At 58.2% G+C, this 19079-nt stretch overlaps 1 protein-coding gene across 1 annotated transcript in view; it reads left to right on the forward strand.

The window, feature by feature from the left end:
- The window catches only part of COL27A1 (collagen type XXVII alpha 1 chain), a 131373-nt gene that overhangs the window by 82732 nt on the left and 29562 nt on the right, over positions 1 to 19079 (forward strand). Inside the window, exons 28-39 of the mRNA XM_040631345.1 lie at positions 2170 to 2223; positions 3985 to 4038; positions 4276 to 4329; positions 8473 to 8526; positions 13472 to 13525; positions 14072 to 14116; positions 14199 to 14243; positions 14516 to 14569; positions 15582 to 15635; positions 16535 to 16588; positions 17883 to 17936; positions 18188 to 18241. Of these exons, the coding sequence (XP_040487279.1) occupies positions 2170 to 2223; positions 3985 to 4038; positions 4276 to 4329; positions 8473 to 8526; positions 13472 to 13525; positions 14072 to 14116; positions 14199 to 14243; positions 14516 to 14569; positions 15582 to 15635; positions 16535 to 16588; positions 17883 to 17936; positions 18188 to 18241 (630 nt within the window). The remainder of the gene's footprint in view (positions 1 to 2169; positions 2224 to 3984; positions 4039 to 4275; positions 4330 to 8472; positions 8527 to 13471; positions 13526 to 14071; positions 14117 to 14198; positions 14244 to 14515; positions 14570 to 15581; positions 15636 to 16534; positions 16589 to 17882; positions 17937 to 18187; positions 18242 to 19079) is intronic.

The raw sequence follows: 19079 nt of genomic DNA on the forward strand, positions 1-19079 counted from the left end.
CCCTTCCCAAAATCGGGGACTCAGATCCTGCCTGTGCAGTGCCCGTTGTAGGTGACCGAGCTGCCTCCTCCCCCGTGTCCTGTGTCCTCATGCCGGCTTGAGAGGAGCCAGCTGTGCCCGCAGTGGTCAGAGCTGCTTCTCCACCCCCTCCCCCAGGTGGAAGCCCTGGGCCTCCGGGGCTGGCTTCCCGGTCAGCCTCATCTCCACCTGCAGGACGGGCCTGCCAGGATCTTCTGGGACAGCGCCCCATGGGTGTCCTGGGGGCCGGGGTGGGGAAATGGGGCACTCACTGTATGGCCCTTATTCATTAGGATCCTGTTTGGCTTCTTGTTTGAGGTTTATGACCCGCCTGCCTTCCAGGACCCAACAACTCATAAATTTAAAGTAGCTATGAAATTTCTGTTTCTCTGGGCCAGTCAGGCAGGGGCCTTTTAACAGAGCCGTTTTTATTCCTGTCGCTCGGCATCCTCTAAATGTCTGAGTGCTCCCTTGTGGGGCGCTCGGGCCTCTGTCTTAACCCTATGCCCTTTTAAAATAAATTAGAACGGGACGGGAGGGAGCTAACATTTATTGAGTGCCTACATGTGCCATGCATTATCTTCAAGACTCACAACAATCCCCGGGAGATAGGGAGAGACCTTTCTCGAAAGTGCCACCCTCTGCAGATGGTAAGGCTCGGAGAGGCTTTGTGACTTGCCCAGGGTCTCCAAACCTAAAGACTGAGTGATGATGCCAGAAGAAGTGTCAGGTGCAGCGCTTGGCTCTCAGTAAGTGCCAGCTGTTGTTATGAATATTGCTGTCACCCTGAAAACGCTCTCATTGTTTTTTTTAAAGTGAGTTGTTGCAAAAGCCAAATACTTGGTTATTGCCTGTGACTTACTAGTGGGGACCTCATGCCTTGTACCTCATCCGTCTCACGTCGGACTTCAGCCCTGAAGTGTCTCGGAACCCAGGGAACCAGGACCTCCACAGCATGGCAATGGTGCGGGGGTGCAGAGGGATCTGTGCCCTGCTCAGGGCCACACGCTGTGGAGGCCCTGGAGTGGAGGGACAGGTGCATAGGCCTTGGAGCCACAGAGTTGAATCCCAGGCCACAGCACAAGACACACTCGGTCGTGGCCAGAGCTGCCACTTGAAAACGGTCTCTGAGATCCACAGAGCTAACCCTTTGGAAATGGGCACCGTGTTTTCCCTCTAGCTGGACAGGTCGGCCACCTCTGACCTGTGTCCGCTCAGCTTCGAGGTCTCATTCCTTTCTGGACCCAGTTAGGGGACAGGGAGCAGATCAGATGGGACAGAGCCACTCCGCCCTCCGTCTTTCCTGAATCTCCCGGGAACTCTCGGCTACAGCCCTGAGTTCTCCCAAAGCCATTTTTGCACCTCCAGACCGCACAAGACCCCCCTCTGCTCCGATCTTCCGTAGCAGGGAAGAGCGTGCGGCCTGGACAGGGAACTGTCTGCTCTCCTGAGTGTCTGCTCCAGGCCGTCGGGCCTCGCCCCATGGGTGCGTGCGTAACTCCTCCGGCCCAGCGAGGCCGGCAGCCGCCTAGAAGAGCCCCTGGAACACAGAGGCAAGTTATCACCCAGTGGAGTTAAAAAGAGCAACAGGAACCACAGTGTGAGTGTGTGTGTGCCCTTCAGAAAGGAGAGGAAGCCTTTCACAAGACAGTATAAAGGCCTCCACTTCCCACGTTGGAATCAAGTCTTTTGGCGGAGGCCGTGATACTGTTTCCATGCGGGCGAGCCGGTTTGTTTCTCTCTTTGAAGCAGCCCTGAAAGATGGGGACAGATTTCTAACAGGCAGGGCTCTTCCCAGCACAGCTTAAGGGCCATTCCTGCTCCCCCCCCCCCACAGCCCGCCCCCCAAACGTGGCCGCCTCCCAGCCTGCTTCTGGCGCGGGAAGAATGTGTGGCGCTCCCAGGGATGCTGGCAGCGGCCCCACCGCTTGGCTCCGAAATCAGAACCATCTGGTGGAGTGAGGGAAGTCAGGACAGTGCCTGGAGAGAGGCAGCTCTCCTCCGTGGCACCCCACGCCTGCCTGATTACCAGGCATGGGGCAGGAGGCACAGGCCGGGAGCTCCAGAGACTGGGAGAGGCAGGCGTGTTGCACATCCCCGAATTCACGCAGCTTCCTTTTTTTTCTTGCTTTTCGTGCATGTTTCTTCTAGGGACTTCTGGGATTCATTGGTCTGGTCGGGGAGCCAGGGATTGTGGGAGAAAAGGTAAGTTAGGCTGGGGAGAATACAGAACAGCTAGAACTTGTGGTGGAGATTTTAAGAAGATGAAGGGGCCAGTTGCCCTGGGGCTTTCAGTCTTCTTTCTTCTGGCTTCTCTTTGCTTTCCTGGCATTCCAGACCCTTAAAGAGCCATGGTCCCCTTTCCCAGCATCCCCTGGGGCTCCGCCCTGCCCTCCTGTCAGCACTGCTATGTGTAGTCAGACTCCCGTGTGCCAACCAGCTCACGCACGTGACGTGGGCCCTCACAGGGGTGGGCGACAGAAGGGAGCGGAAGAGCCATCGTTTCTAAACTGGCACAGTGCCTTAGGCTGCCTCGGGAAGCCCCCAGCAGCTGTTTTACAGACCAGATAACCAAGGCTCAAATTGGGGAGGTGGCATCAAAGTCACCCAGAAAGGAAGTGACAGAGCTGGGATGTGAGTCAGGTTCAGTGCCGAGGCCACGCTTACCTCGTGTCAGCTCCCAGCCCGCAAGCCCCCCCGTGCCTTCCCACCGTGGGCTCTGGAGGGGCCCTGCTTCCTTTCAGGGGCTTCTCTGATCGGCAAGCTGGCCTTCTGGGGAGCCGATATCACACCCACTGGATAGATGGAGAAACCGAGGGCCAGAGAGAGGAAGCCTCTGCCCCAGTCCAGCCCCACTTTCCTTTCCGGGCTCTTCCTGTGCCTTACTTCTCATCACTCCGCATCCCAGACCCTCTGGCCACACCCCCACCTCCTCCTTCTCCTCCTCCACCTTCCCTATGTTCTCCTCTTCCTTATTTCTTTTTAACTTTTTATTTTGAAGTAATTATAGAGTCACAAGATATTGCAAAAAACAGTACAGAAAGGTCCTGTGTACCCTTCTCCCTGTGGCCGCCGATGGTCACATCTTGCACAACTATTGTGCAATATCAAACCAACTCTGGCCTTCTTTATTGCTCAAATGTTCCGTGTCCCTCCTCACCTACAAACCACTGCTCGTGCTGCCCCCTCCCCCTGGCCAGGTGCACCCCTCCTCCTCCTCCCGGCCCTCCTCCCTCTTTGCCTAGGTGAGTTATCCCTCAGCTGTCTCGGGTCAAGCAGGCCCCCACCACTCCCCTGCACCTGCTGGCTCAGATCCCCTGCTGCAGGGCCTTGGCACCGAGACCCGCGCCCTCACTGCACTTACTTGTTTGTGTCTGTGTTGGTGATTTGTGTCTGTGGGTACAAAACACAGAGCCTCACAAAAGCAAAGGCAGGATTCAAACCCAGAGCCCCTTCCTTCAGCTGTCTCTGTCTCCTACGCCCACCATCTCTGCCCCGGTCGGTCTGGATGGGTCACGAGGAAAGGAGTTCCTTCTCAGACGCTCCAGCATTTCATCTCTGTCTGGGCAGGGGATGGGGAGAGCAAGAGGGCCTTCTTTTGTCTTCTGTGCCTCAGCAAGCCCAGCCCAGGGGATGCCAGGCCCATTGAGGACCACGTGATGTGGGTCAGCATCAAAGGGGACAATGTCATTAGCTCATCCCTGATCAGGACCACTCTTGCCTAAGTGCAGCCCACTGGGGGACGTGCCACAACGGACACTGAGACCTTTCAGGGCTTACTGGGTTCCTGGCTTCTGCGGAGTGAAATCCCAACAACCTTCCCCTGTCACCACCTTGGGTAATGTGACTGTAGACTTTGGATAAATCTCTACCCCTCCCTCTTTGGCCTCTGGAAGGCCTCTGCACCTGCCCCCCATGGAGCCACCCCACAGCCATGACCTCCCTGCCTTGCTGTCTCCATCACAGGGTGATCGGGGCATGATGGGACCCCCAGGCGCACCCGGACCCAAGGGATCAATGGTAAGGAGCAAGTGTGTGCCCCTTGCCCTCTCCTGTCACAGGGGTGGTGACTGCTCTGCTCTCCTCTGCCCACTCCCTTATAACCCGGGCATTCAGGAAGACCGGCTCCTCCCTCCAAGAGGCCCGGCCGCTGCCCTTGAGGCCCCGGGCTGGGGCCGGGGCCGGGCCAGCCTAGGCGGAAGGAGGAAGAGACACCTGCTTCGGCTGATTCCTTTTCTCTCATCTCGTTCTTGGTAGGGTCATCCTGGAACTCCCGGTGCCGTTGGGACCCCCGGAGAGCCCGGACCCCCGGTAAGCAAAGCCCTTGAGCTCAAACCCACTGTCCAGTAGTAGTGAGGAGGCCAGGTCTCAGGGCCAGACAGACCTGGGTTTGAATCCCAGCTCTGTATTGCCAGGATAATCATTGAACTTCTCAGAACCTAAATTTTGCTCATCTGAAACACAGAACATAGTTGTGGTCGTGATAGCGTGGTCCCATGGGTTGGATGAAACCAGGCAGCTCATGGTCATGGCACAGCGATGCTCCCAGCACAAGAGCATCTTGGTCAAGGCACCGTTGTTGCTTTGTTCATTCACTCGGGAAGTACCCAGCCATGTGTGCCTGGAGCCGCTCCAGGAGCCGGGGGTGCGGCCATCAGCAGGGCAGAAAACAGCCCTGCCCTTTAGGAGCTTCTGTTCTGGCATTTGGGGGAGAGACAGCCCGATACATAAATGACCCCTGCTCTGGAGGAAGTGTAGGGGGGACAACGGGAAATGCTGGGGACACCTGGGCTGAGCACAGGGGTGAGGACACAGGGGTCCTGGACTTCTTGTGATGACTAAGGAACCAGGGGCATTCCTGAGGATCCCAAGCCTGGGAGGGGTGGGAGAGGCAGGGTAGCCAAAGTGGGGAGAACCCCATCTACTCTCCCGAGGGTGGGATTGGGGGCGGGCGAGTGGCTCTCATCTTGAGCCCTTGCAGCTTCTGTTCCCTCTGTCTCTGCCGATGGAGGATGGAGACCGGGAGGGGCTCTCACTTCAGCCAAGGCTCGGGCTCAGGGCTGGGAACCCCCTCTGGGGAGGTGGAGAGGTGGGCTTTGGGCAGGTGGAAAGGGTATGGAGGAAGGGGACCAGGCCAGGCAGGATCCCAGGGCAGGACTGGGGGAAGATGAGTTCAGGCAGCCCAGGTCCCTCCAAAGGCCAGACTGAGGGACTGCCTGGACTCTGATGAGGGAGGACATGGGAGCCTTGGAGGGTTTGAATCCAGCGGAAGCATGCACACACCAGTTCTCTGGGCCAATGAGGCAAGCAAAGCCAGCTCAGTTCCCAAATTTTCTGTGCACCTGCTGTGTCCTGGGCCTATGCTCAGCCCTGAAGGTTCAGGAATGATAAGAAGGACACCTCCTGGGGTGCCTGGGTGGCTCGGTTGGTTAAGCATCTGCCTGTGGCTCAGGTCATGATCTCAGGGTCCTGGGATTGAGCCCCACGTCTGGCAGCCTGCTCAGTGGGGAGTCTGCTTCTCACTCTTCCTCTCTCTCTCTGCCCCTCTCCCCCACTTGTGGTCTCTCTCTCTCTCTCTCTCTCTCTGTCTCAAATAAAATCTTAAAAAAAAAAAGAAAAAAAAGAAATACATCTGCTTTTAAGATTCTGTCTAGTGGGAGCGCCAAGTATAAACACCCTCTCACTCATTAACAGAACTGTCCCGAGCACCTACTATGTGCCAGGCAGTGCTAGGTGCTGAGGAGGAAGATGGAGGGACTAGCCAGGGGTGAGAAGCCTGGATACAAGTACCCATCATCCCAAGACAGGTGCTGAGCTGCAGGTGGCTCTGTCCGTCCCCTGTAATCCTTCGGATGAGGTAGAAAACTCCAAGTGCAGAGGGGAGGTGAGAGCCCGCACTCCAGGCTCCTGATGCATATGTCCCCCTGTTCATGAGGAGTGAGAACCCCCTACTGGCCTGGGGCTGGACGGGCTGGTTGGTGGGCTGAGGGGCCCGACCTATGATCTGAGGGTCTAAGCCCACCCAGCCTGAAGGCTGCTGTCCCATCTCCCTCCCCAGTGTTCATAGGACCCAAGTCCCAGGGGCCAGCAGATGCTCCTGGAGAGGCAGTGACTGGGGACCCGTCAGTGTGGGAGATGCCCAGGCGAGGGTCCATCATCAAACTGTAGCTCTCGGGCCCCTGGACCTCAGCCTCTCCGGGCCTCAGTCTCTCCATCTGTCCAGTGGGAGGAGGAAAGCCTGGAATGGAGTTGCTGGGACAAAATGGAAGGCTGCTGGGAGATGGGAAAACAGTGGGGCCATCCAAGCCAGTGCATGGAAGGAAGCTCCTGGCCTCCTCTGAATCCCGTCCCTCCGGGGCTCCACTGACCTCCTCCTCGCTGTGTCCTTGGCACTTCCCACTGCTCTGGAGGTTGGCTCAGACTGAGTGAAATCAGTTACGTGCTGCTTTCAGCCCCCAGGGTTGCCGTTGCCCTGCTGCTGCTGCAGTATGGGGCTGGTGGTGGGACCTCTGGGGGCTCCTTCTGGCCAGCCAGCTGCCCTGGTGCTGCTGGGGAAGCAGCGGAGCTCCAAGGTCCAAAAATCTGACTTCAGAATCAGACACATGGGAGTCAAGTCCTGGCCACTTACCAGCTGGGTGATTGTTGGCAGTATTCGCAGCTTCTCTGCGCCTCCACTTCCCCATCTGTAGGGCGGCGTAGAACGCCCTGCATGATGAGATTACTGTGCGAAATCAATGATATCAGTGCATGACGTCATGCTTAGCCAACTGTCTGCATGTGCTAAGTGTTTAATGACCAGCGGTAGTAATAATTACTATTTAATAGATGGGTTAATTACCACTATTCCTGTAAGACGACTACCATTAAGGTGACATTGCTGATGACACTGTTCACGTCTGACGAGCAGTTTCCCACTTTGCCTACAGCCCAGCGAGGCCAGCTGAGATCATTATATGCTCATGGCCTGGGGGATTGGGGACCAGTCAGACCTCCCATCTCTGACCCCTCCCACATTGAGAGAGCTGAGAGCTACCCTTTACCGAGGACTTTCCCTGTCATTTCATCTCCCCCGCAGCTCCAGGAGTTAGGGATTCTTCTCACCCCATTTCATAGATGAGGAAACTGAGGCCCACAAAGTTGAAATCACTCACCAAGGTCACAGAATTAGGAAGCGGCAGAGTCGGGATTTGAACCTGGTTCTCTGAGGAAGCAGTCTGTTCTTTTGAGGGCTCGATTCTACTGCCTCAAAGTCAAGACTTGGCTCCTGAAATTTCCCAGTGATGCATTGCATGCCTTCTGCAGTCCGAGATCCTGCTATAAAATGGCTTGGTCTCCCCCAATCTTCCTGTCCTCTGCCATCCGGGAGTCAGATCTGCCTTCTTATTGGGCCCAGCGTGGGTCCACGCCCCGCGTGCTCTGCTGACAAGGGGCAGGTCCAGCCCAGCCCCATACATCAGCCCGGCAGCAGTAGCTCACTGAGGGTCTGCACCCCTCCAGGCCATGGGGAGAGAGAAAAGGGACAGCAAGTTTTTCCCGAGGCCCCAAATGGAGCTGGGCCTCTCCTTGGTATTTGGAAGGGATGAGCCGCCTCTGGCTTGTACAAGGAGCACGCCCAGTCTGAGACTCTCCGCTGAGCTGAGAGGCTCCTGGAGGGGTCCTGGCCGGCCAGGGGTGCAGTCGCTGCTTGGGGGATGCAGCTGGGGCCCGAACCGGGAAGGCAGATCAGGCATGAGGCAGCCCACTTCCTCTCTTCCCCCTTCTCCCCTCTGCCCTCTTCCATTGTTAGATCGTTCCTAGTTTCTCCAACAGATCCCTCGATTCTGGTCATGGGCCTGTGCTGTGCTGGTGTTGAGTTCAAAGAACAAAGGCAACCCTGTGTCATCCTTCCCTGTCTCCCTGCCTCTCCCTTGCCTCTTGTCATTCCTGCAGCAAACCGAGATAACTACCGGGCAGGCTTCCCTGCGCCAGGAATTTTCCCTTCTCCCTCCGCCTCCCTTCCCTCAGGGCTGTGGTCTGCTGCTTCCCGCTGTACCCCAGGGCTTTTTCTGCCCTGGTCAGAGCCCTCTGGACAGCTGTCAGGTGGTGGGGAGGGTCAGGGCTGGGGACCGCACATGGGCAGCCATATTCTCAAAAGGGGAAATGGGCATTTGAGAAGACCTTTGGTCCAGAATGTCACGGTAGCTTCTGGTTGTTGATTTTGAGATACAGAAGAAAATGGCCCATCCATCCAGGGAGACTTCTTCTCACTACCAGCTTCCTGGGAGAGGTGGAGGGCCACCACAGTGAACCCAGGGCACGGACTTGTGCTGAGGGTTAGAGCCCATGGGCTGCTTCTTCCAGTGGGACAGCTTTTCCTTCTATGTGCAGCCAGGCTTTTTCCCCACACTCCTAGCCTTCCCTGTTGCCCTTGCTACCAGAAAGGGGGCTTCTCCAAACTTTTTCTCCTCCCCACAGGGTCCTCCAGGATCTCGAGGCCCACCAGGCATGAGGGGAGCAAAGGGACGCCGGGTAAGTGGGGCCCAGCCCTGGGGAGGCTGGCACTGGCCGAGGCCACCTGACAGAGACTACCTCCTGCTTCTTGCCCCATGCCCAACCCTGAGACCTGTGATTTTCATGGCATCAGGCAGGGTTCCAGGCTCATCCTGGGCTTGGCTGTCAGCCTGACACCCCTTTTCCAGCTCGTGTTTTCCGGCCCATTTCTGAACACCAGGCCTTGCCATCCCGTGGGTACAGACAGGTTCTGTGATACCAGTGTTTTGTCCCTTCATCTGTTCATTCATTCATTCATTCATTCATTCAACCAGCATTTATTTAGCACTGACTGTGTGCCAGCCACTGTTGGTGGCTCTGTAGGTACCATGAGAGAATGGGAGAGGCATGACCCCTCCCAGCCCTCATGGCTCAATCAAGTAGGTCAAAGAGATAGTATCAGGTCATGGGCACATGGAGGGGGAAGCACAAGCAGCTGGGGAGCTGGACAGGGTATCAGATCATGCTTCAGGGAGGGGAGGGTCCTGGAGCTGGTGCCAGGTTCCAGGCAAGGGAAAGCCCTAAGGGGAGAGAAGGCATGACATGTTTAGGGATCTCCGTTGGTTCCACAGAGGGTCGGGGGAGAGGGATGAGACCAAGAATTAGCAGGTGGCAAACCCACAAGCCACAGTTAGGCCTATGGGCTGTGCTCCCAGGGTAGTGGGGAGCCAGAGAGGATTTTAAGCAAGGGCTGGGCTCAGCACAGTTGCCAGAGGTAATCACTGGTACTTACTACGTGTCAGGTGCTGTCTATCACATATGTAACTCATTTAATCTTCAGCAGTACTCTATAAAGAAGGTGTTAGGCTTTGTTCCATTTTACACACAAGGAAACTAAGGCACAGAGAGGTTAAGTCAGTTGTCTCAGGTTGCACAGTTAGAAAGTGGCAGAGCTGGGATTTGAACCCAGGTAATCTGGCTCTTTTGCATAGCGAATGTAGGCTCATTTTCAGTCGTGTGGGGAGGGCTGGTGGAGTGGTTTTCTGCCCCCAACCAGTGTGCGGGTGCTGGGCCAGGCAGCCTTGTAGAAGGGAACCGCGATGGCACAGGTAGGCCAACGGCCCACGCTTGATATTCAAGCTCCTGACGGGGGATCTGTGATTAGTCTCCTCCTGGCTGCATTTCAAGTGGTTTTAAATTTTCCCCCAAACCAGATGGCCAGCAGTCAGCTGGGAGAGGGGGGATTAAGAGGCATTCCTCTGGCCCAGCAGGGCCCCTCCCACTGCCATGTCCTGGGTCTCTGCAAGTGGACCCAGGCCCACTGGCAGCCAGTTCCACAGCGACCCTGTGCACGTGGCCTCCTGCCCCAGGAGCCGGATGAGCTGGAGATTCAGGTCCTCGACTCACCGAGCTTCCTCCAGCTGTCTCCAGCGCCCCTTCCCAGCGGCAGCTCCAAGAATGTGTGTCCTGCTTGAGGAAACCCAGGCTCCCAACCACATCAAACGTTTCCAGGGCCGGGAGAGAAGCGTCAGGAACATGAGCTCCTCCCCACTGCTGCGTTTGGCAGGAATGCAAAACCTGTGGGATCGGCCCCCTGGGTTCCCGGCCTAATAGCCCACCATTAGCCACTTCGCAGCGGAGGATACCTAGAGGGGCATCCATCGTGCCTGCAAAAGAGCTCAGTTCTGGGCAGGCCCCCATGTAGCAACTGGCCTGCCAAGTGATCTTAGCAAGACCTTGCCTCGGTCGGAGCCTCAGTTTCCCCATATGTGTCATAGGGAATGTACAAGGCCCTGCCTGCGTCTCTGCTGATGTGCAAGAGGGGACAAGATGGGGCCTCAGGCCCTCGGCTCTTGGTAGAACTGCTGACAGGGTCTGGGTCCATAGGCCTCAGCTGGAAGAGTGGGGGTTCTGGGGTCAGACAGGGGCAAGTCTCCGCCTTCCCAGTTACCAGTTCTGGGACCTCAGGCCAGTTTCTTAACTTCTCTAAGACTTAGTGGATGACATTAGGAGGAGGCGGTAAGGACCCAGAATTTGAACTCCCATAAGCTGGATGCCCGTGTTTCTTTACCACCACCACTCACTGCTTATCAATGTGGGAGTGAGCTCCCCATCAGTGGGGGTGTGCAAGTCAGGGACTAGAGAAGCCTGCCATGAAGTCTCTGCCCTGGGACATGGTATTGGAGAAGACAATGTCTAAAAGCCTGTTACCTGGGAGACTCCACTATCTCCCTCCACCAACCACTTTGAGGGAGCCGTGGGGTTTCTGAGATTCACATGCCTGACACTGGACTCTGCTCCTATGAATGAGGCTAAGAGCTCAGCAGACCTGGCTTCGAATCATGGCTCTTCCTCTTTGCCCTTGAGCCGCTGTCTCCCTCTCTCTGGGCCTCTAGTTTTCCTCTGTAAAATGGGCGAACCATAGAATCGACCTCTCTGGATGGCCATGGGATTCAATCCCTTGGCAAGCACCTTGCCCATGGTGAGCACCCATCCCTTTGTCACAAGAGCTGCAATTGACCAGCTTTTCTGTCCCAGCCTGGCTGAAAGTTAGCTCCGGCTTTGACTGCGAGCATCTTCCTGGGGACTGGCTATGAGAGAACAGACATATGGTTCTGCTGGAAACCCAGGCCTGTCTCCAGCAGGGTTGGCTGGCCTGTGTTCACTTGGAGAGGGAAGCCACAGGGCTGGGGGACCCTCGGGACTCAGGACGAGCTGCAGAGCAAGGGTTAGCGTGTGCGGCTGCCCTGCTCCTGTCCCTGCCCTGGGGAGCCAGGGAGCAAGGGTGGTTGGGGCTCCGTTGCCTCCTCTTCCCTCCAGACAGCAAAGGCTGGCCCTATTTCCCCCAACCAGTGCCAGCTTCTCCCTGAGTTCTCTGGTCTCCCGAAGGATTGCAATCGCCCAGGTACCAGGGATCTTAGACTTTGTCTTCAACGTCCTGCTCCAGGGCACAGCCTGCATGGTAGGCTTCTCTAGTCCCTGACTTGCACACCCTCATGACGGGGAGCTCACTCCCACACTGATAAGCAGTGACAGGTCGTGGTGAAAGAAATGGGTATCTGGCTGAGTTGGGTTTAAATTCTGGCTTCTCCACTTCCCAGCAGCGTGACCATAGGCTGTTTCCTTATGGCAAAATAAGGATAATAACTTTTAGTATCATTGCTGTTGCTGCTGTTGCTGCCACTGTTATCATAGATCACATGAACTTTCTCTCAGAAAGGCCTGGATTCCTGGGATCACTGGGTGCTGTGAGATTCACACCAAACCCTCAACACCTCTGGGCCTCCGCTGCAGTCCGGAGCGATCCCTTTCCAGGGAGGTTTATGCCTCGGCTAGAGACAGAGGCCAGGGGCCAGAAGCCATCTCTCCAGAGGGCCCAGCCTTTGTCCCAGCTCCTAAGACCTGGGATGTCCCCACCTCAATCTGGCTCCATCTCCACCAGGCACCTGTCCATGAATGAGGGGCGGAAAGTCTAACACCTGGTCTGACAGTGTCCATCTGAGAGAGAGAGGCCCAGAGAGGGGAAGGGGCTTGCCTGGGGCCACACAGCAATCCAGCAGCAGAACAAGGACTGGCACCTGCAGCTTCTAACCCTGTGTTGTGTTGGGTCTATGGAAACCCTGCTCTGGTTCTCTGTAGCTGGCTCTAAGCTGCCTGTTCCCGGGAAGGGACAGAATCCAGCTCTTCCAGGCCGTTCCTCTGTGTCCCTGGCCCTGGCGAGCCTGATGCCTGCTGTGGCAGAGCGAGCTGCTGAGAGCGCTTACTAGAGGCCAGTGCCGAACTACCTGTGTGCGTTATCTCCCGCCTTAAGGGAGAGAGTCTTATCCCCATTTCAGAGACAAGATAACTGAGGCTCAGCGTGGTCGCCTGTCCTGGGTTTACTGAATCCATGAGACACTATTCAAGGCTGTGGGAGCCCCAGGCAGCTGATAAGAAAATTGTTGCTTTTTCTGGCTCAATTATTAATTAAAAATTTCCTTGCTCAATTTTTAAATGATTTCTTCATGCTGTTTTTCTTGTCCCTCATCCCTGCCCCGACCCCGGACATGTTCCCAGCCCCCTTTTGTGGCTGGCCCTCACACTCCCAGGCCAGAGTGGGCCAGCCTCCCGCACGAGACCCTCTTCGTCTCCCCCACACGACCTCTCTGATTCCCTGCGGGATAAACACCACACTGTTCTCTGTGCAGCCTTTTCCGGAGGACCCCGTCCCATCTGTGTCTCTGTGGGAGTCCCCGTAAGTGGGTCATATGGGCCAGTGGGTAGAACCCTGGAGGGGATACACCCACTAATGTGCTAAGGGACCTTAGACAAGCCACTTCCCTTGGCTGGGCCTCAGTGTTCCCCTCTGTGCAGTGGGGGAAGGGCTTGCCTCGGGCGGTGATGTGGGATCTCCATGGAACGGCCGCCTGACCCCTGCCCCGTGTTTGCCCCTCCACACGTCAGCTCTTCCTCTGTGAGCAGGGCCAGCCTAACTCACACATCTGGCTGAAGGAGGCCGCTCTGCACACCTGGCCACAAGCAGACCCTCCCCGGGTCCTTTGCTGTCAGGGTTCCCCCCAGGGGTTGTGGCTCAGACACCAGTTTCTGCCCCACGTGTGCTCAGGGAAGAGGACGCAGCGGCCGAGGCCGAAGGGCTGACTGTGGGGACTTGGCCGCATGTGTCCAGCCCTCAGCCTGCATGACTGTGAAGTGCGTTGGCCGCCTGACCTCCAACGTCTCTTTAAACAGGGTCTTCCGTGCACCACCAGCCCTATTCCAGAACAACAGGGCCTCTCCGGAGTCCCTCCGTGCCTCGCCGTCTCAGCAGGCACGCTGCGCACGGGTGACCCGCCTCAGGGTGGGGGTGCGCGGGCAGTGGGAGGAGAAGGGAGCCCCAGGCTTGTGCCGGGAGAGGCCCAAGGCTCTGGGCAGCCCTGCCCTCCTGGTTCCCAGCCCGAGGGAGACCCCTGCTGTCCACCATGCTAGTCCCTTTTTCCTATTCCAGGGCCCCCGAGGACCAGATGGACCAGCCGGGGAGCAGGGGTCCAGGGGCCTGAAGGTACCAACCCCACGGCCTGCCCTTCCTCATGCCTCCCCTGCAGGATCAGGAATCCAGGAACCAAGGGACAGATGTTCCTTGGAGCCAAGCCCCTGGGGGCGGCAGGGAGTGCAAGAGAGGCTGGGAGCTCATGGGCCACTCCTCCTGGCCCTGGAGCCTGAGCCTGGGGACGGGGGAGAAAGAGCACAGAGAGAGAGAGTAGTGCATAAGAGGGAGCCAGAGGAGGCAGGAGGAAGAGAGAGTGGGAAGGAGCCTCAGGGGCCCTCTGGCCCCTTCCCTGGGGCCCCTGCCCCCTCCAGAGCCCCCAGGAGCCGAGATTGCTTCTACTCCCAGCACGAGCGAGGGGTCCTTGGTTCTCCAGAGCAGATGGTGACTATGGCCAGCCACTCCCCTTGCCAGGCCTCAGTTTGCCCGCCAGCACGACCGGAAGAGGGGTGGATCGGTGATGACACAGGTTCCTTCCATCTCCCGTGGGGTGTGGGTCCTGTGTCCGTGGAGGGTCCTCCTAAGCACCTCTCCCAGCCTCACGCGCTTCGCTTCCTACAGGGCCGTTCAGGACCGCAGGGCAGAGCGGGCCAGCCCGGGCAGCAGGTATGTCAGGCCAAGGCCGCCAGCCCCTCCCCGCTCCCTGCTTGGCGATACGTGCCTCTAATGACCCCAAATGTGCTTCCAGGGTGCGGCTGGCGAGCGCGGGCACTCGGGCGTGCGAGGCTTCCCCGTAAGTAGCACCAGTTCCGGAAATTCCGTGGGGCTTTGCCGGGAGCTAAGAGCCATGTTACCAAGTCCCCACCCTGTGGTGGAACCCCCAAAGGTTCTGGCTGCCCCCTCTGCACTGAAGACCCTCCAGCCTGCCTCCTTCCCCTGAGACTCAGTCTCCCCATTGGTCACATGGCGGAGGGTAGGGCGGGGACCCTCACACGCTGCAAAGACTTCCGAGCAGGGTGAAGGAGGCCATGGAGGGACCCAGGTCACCTCTGTTCCTCTCCACAGGGCATCCCGGGTCCCTCAGGCCCCCCAGGCACCAAGGGCCTCCCAGGAGAACCGGTAAGTCCTCTCTCTCCTCCCTCTTTTGCCTCTTTGCCTCTGGCAGGCCGGCGTCAGATGCCACGGCCTGGGTGTGGGGGACGTGGTCATCCAAGAGGGAGGTTGGAGAGGGACAGGGCCAGGGCTCTGCTACCCTGAGGGGACAGGCCTGGGGGGAGGAGGGTAGAGAGGGCACTGGCCAGGGAGCTCGGGAGCTCTGGGTTGGAGTCTAAGCTCGCTTGCCCTCCAGCCTAGTTTTCTTGCCAGTAAATGGTAATAATTGTCCCTACCATGCCATCCTGTTGTAAAGATGAAATGAGGAAACGTATACAGGGTGCGTAGCCCAGTGAAAAGCTGAGGGAACAGAGTATTCAGGTCTCCAAGGGAGGGAGGATGGGAATTGCAGAGTCTGGACAGGAGCCAATGAGGGGTTTGAAACTGAGATAACCCTTCAGGAGGGTCTCTCTGGAAGGATGGGTTTGGGGCACGGCCCAAGGGTCAGGGCGCCCCGTGAGGAGGCAGTGGAGTGGTACTGCTGGAGAGGAACTGGAGAGGACAGCCTCGAGGGGCATAGGAGGAGGGATCCCTGGAAGGACAGGAGGCTTCTCCCACCCCCCACCCCCAGGGCCTTGCTAAAGTCCCACATCTTTAGGCCCAAGGAGAGGCCATTTTGAACAGTGAATTGGCCAGGAGTAGGGTGGGGGCTTCCAGATGTGGATCCCAGGTAGAAGGGCACCCAGGCAGAGGGAGAAGAGTGAGCGAGGCTNAAAGGTTTCTGAGTGGGGGAGGGCCCCCCGGGTTTGAGGCAGAGGAGCAGGAGAGAGTGCAGATGGCAGGAGGGGGTGGCAGGAGGCCGGTGGTGAGGTGGGAGCTGCAGGGTCCTCTGCACGGCAGGTGGGGTGTGTGTGGCCGCAGAGCCCCAGGTTCTGGGGATCCTCTCCCTCACCTCCCCCTCCAGACTGCTTTATTGGACCTCAGGCCCCAGAGAGGGCCCAGTCTGCCTTCTCAAAACTATCATGTGTCTGTCTTACAGGGCCCTCAGGGACCCCAGGGGCCACTTGGCCCTCCGGGAGAGATGGGACCCAAGGTAAGCGCTGAGGACCCCTTGTTTGTCCCATGATGTTGCCGGGGAGATATTAGCCCCTCGCAGCCCTCTTCTGCAGGGGGGTCCCTGGCCTGGCCTGGGAGATGGTTGTGTCCTGTGTCTGCAGAAACCGAAGGGTAGACCCCCCTGGTGGGAGGGCAGATCCACCCTAATGGCATAGGGCGAGGAGCTGGGCTCCCGGTTCCAGGGGCAGCGCATGGCATGCAGGGGTGCCAGGACCCTCAAGCGGGTTGGCAGTGCCTCTTTCGTGGCACCAAGGGAAGTAGCAGTGCCCCCACCCCCCACCCCTGCTGGGACTTCCCCTCGGCACCCCACTGAGGTTTGACTTAAGAAGAAGCCCTTTTGAGGTCATGCAGCCAGGAGCTCTAGAGGGGCCTCAGACCCCCCCCCGCTGCCTTATCCAGGGGAGGAAGCTGAGCTGCAGGGTTTGTGCAGGGGCTATAGCCATGCCGATGGTGAGAACTCGGACCCCTTCCCACCCTCGTCATCCTGGCCCAGCTTCCGAGTGAAGGACGGGGATCTGTCAGCGCCGAATACAGCCTTGCTTGGCGTCCTCCCCTGTTGTTATGTGAATCATGCTCTTTCCTCCCTCTGCTCGCCAAGGGGCTCCTAATGTGGTAAACCACACTCGTGGGGAAGGAGAAGGCTCCAGCAGCCGCTGAGCAGCCCCAGGGCTCGGCACCCCGGGCCCAACCACCACCCTCCCTGTGGTCCCAGCTCCAAGCTCCGGGAAGGCCACAGCCTGCTCCCAGCCCTGTGTCTCTCCTGCTGTGTGAGCTCAGGCACATTCCTTGCCCTCTCTGGGCCTGCCTAAGTTGTCTCCTCCCTTACAATCGAGGCCAGCCCTTGCTGTAGGAGGGACCGATGGCATTTTCTTGCAGGGGCCCCCCGGTGCGGTAGGAGAACCGGGCCTTCCTGGGGAAGCCGGGATGAAGGTAAGGCAGGATGCAAGAGAAAACTGACTTGTTGTAACCAGCTCCCAGCTGGCAGCCATGTCCTCCCCACGGAAGAGAAACGGGCCTTTCTTGTGTGGGGATAATGAGTTCTCTGTGTTCCTGGCTAGGGAGCGGGTCCTGGCTACGGCCGCAGTGGCGGGCCCCGCTGGCCCAGAGCCCCTGCACCACCACCCCCCCCCGCCCCTGCCCCCTGCCCAGCGGTGTTTTCCCTGGCACCTGCCCCACGCCCGGGCGGCCATACCTCCTGGCCTCCCGAGATACCATCTGCATTTCAGCCCCCGAGCCCCTCATTACCTGCAGGGAAACAGGCGCCCATTGATGCCTGGGCTCTGGGGAGAGCGCTCGCCCTGCTCTGCTGTGGGAGAGGACGCAGCTCCCTACGCAGGGCCCAGAGCCCACGAGCCATGCTGGCAGCCTGGGGGCCTTGCTAGGCAGGGCCTGGGGGAGCCGCCAGGGTCTGGGACCAGAGGCAGACACCCCATCCCCAGCTGTGCCTGAGCCTCCCTGCCATTCAGAGGGACTTGGACCAGCCCTGGGACTTCAGTTGTTGGCTTAGTTCCAGAAACCTTTGCTCCAACAATGCAGAAAACCGCCCCATATATAAAACAGACAGAAATGGGATGCTCCTGGTTGGGGCAAGGCTGGGGGCTCAGCACTCCACCTCCTCCTGGCCCCCCCCACCAGATGTCAGCGCAGAGGGAGCCTAGTTTAGAAACCCTCGTGTGGTGATCTTCTGGGGGGCAGATGACATTTTTTCTGGCTCATTTAGGGCCTCTTCCTCCTTTGGGTTTCTCTCCAAGGCTCTCAGGGAGAGTAAAGACGGTGGTCAGCCACAGAGTTGCCAACCCTGCACTGGTCCTCCCTGGAGCCAAACTACCCAGGTTTGGATCCTGACTCTGTCCCTTCTTAGCCTCATGGGCTTGGGCTAGTTACGTAACCCCCGTGCGTGGTCCCTTGGTTTCTCCATTTGTAAAAGCAGCTCCCTTCTCTGGCAGGGCTGTTGTGAGGTTTCAGTGTGAAATCGAGAGGCCCTTAGAGCAGCGCTGTGTAAATGTGAGCTCGGTGGCGGTGGTGTTCGCGGCGGTCCCGACACGGCCGGGGCTGGCGTGGAGCAGGGGCTCTGGTTGGCATTTTACAGTGTCGCTTTGGTCCTTGGGAAGGAGGGGCTTCCCCAGCTCCCCACCCAAATGAGAGCTGGTGAGGACAGGGAGGTGAGGCGAGGGCTGGGACTGGCCCTACCCACCCCCATGGACTTGTGTTTGGCTTCTCCTAGGGTGACCTTGGGCCTCTGGGCACCCCTGGGGAGCAGGGCCTCATTGGGCAGCGGGTAAGTCAAAACAAATTCATTCTTCCTGGAAAGCCACCTGAGGGGCACTTGGGAGTGGGCACCCCAACCCCCCTGCTCACTCACTAATTCAGCCCCTGTTACCAGGCGCCTGCTGTGTGCCGGGTGCTCGAGGGCCCTACTGCCCGGAGATAGGAGCTTGGGGACCTGCCCCGGGGAGGGGAAGGAAGTAAAAACACATTGGGCCCCTTCCCCAGGAATGTCTCCCCATCTTTCCCCACCACCCTTTCCAGGGAGAGCCGGGCCTCGAGGGTGACAGTGGCCCTGCAGGGCCCGATGGGCTGAAGGTAAGTGTGCTGCTGCTGTAGGGTCTGGGGAGGGGGGGTGTTCTGGAACTGCCTTCTACCTCTGCCCCCAGCCCCCTCCCCTCCAAGACCTCAGCTTTCTCCCAGAAGCACTGTGCTCCCATGAAACTCCAAGAGCAGACCTCTAGCTCCTATTGCAAGTAGCTCGTCCAGCACCCCCTCCCCGCCACCACCCTGCCCACCGCTGCCTCCTGCCCTGCTTAGATGGGACTAGGAGCCATCCCACCTTCCACTCCTCACTGCTACCCTTCTCCTCAAAACTACAGCTTCTCTTGGTTAAGGGTAGTACCTAAGCACCCCACTCTCTGCTAGACCCAGAGCCAGCAGCTTCGATGTCTCTTATCTTCCAAACATCCTAAAAGATCAGGAAAATCATGATCGCCACCCACGACCTGTGAGCCACTATTTTTGGTGGACTAGTCACGGTTGTATCAGGGACTACGCTAGAGCCCTTTGTGTTATGTAACATGCCAATTAATGCTACGAGGTAAGTTCAGTCTTTAAATGAAGAAACTGAGACCCAGAGAGGTTAAGCAACTTGCCCAAGGACACACAGCTAGTAATTGGCATAGCCAAGACCCAAGCCTCGGCTACCTCTCTATACCGTGCACCCATTCTAAAGGTGAGGAGACTGAGGCTCAGAAGGAGGCAGAGGTGCTCTCATTCAGAGTCTATGGCTGTGAGTGGAGAATCTAACATTCAAACCCGGGGCTCACTGGCACCCGAGTGTGTACGCCTAACTCTGTCCTGCCATGTCCCATAGATTCCTCAGTCAGCCACAGGTGCTCGCACTTTCAGGAGGCGCCAGGGCTCCCCGGAA

This window comes from Ursus maritimus, unplaced genomic scaffold (genome assembly GCF_017311325.1).
Source record: "Ursus maritimus isolate PB19 unplaced genomic scaffold, ASM1731132v1 scaffold_17, whole genome shotgun sequence".
In the NCBI taxonomy this organism is placed as follows: domain Eukaryota; kingdom Metazoa; phylum Chordata; class Mammalia; order Carnivora; family Ursidae; genus Ursus; species Ursus maritimus.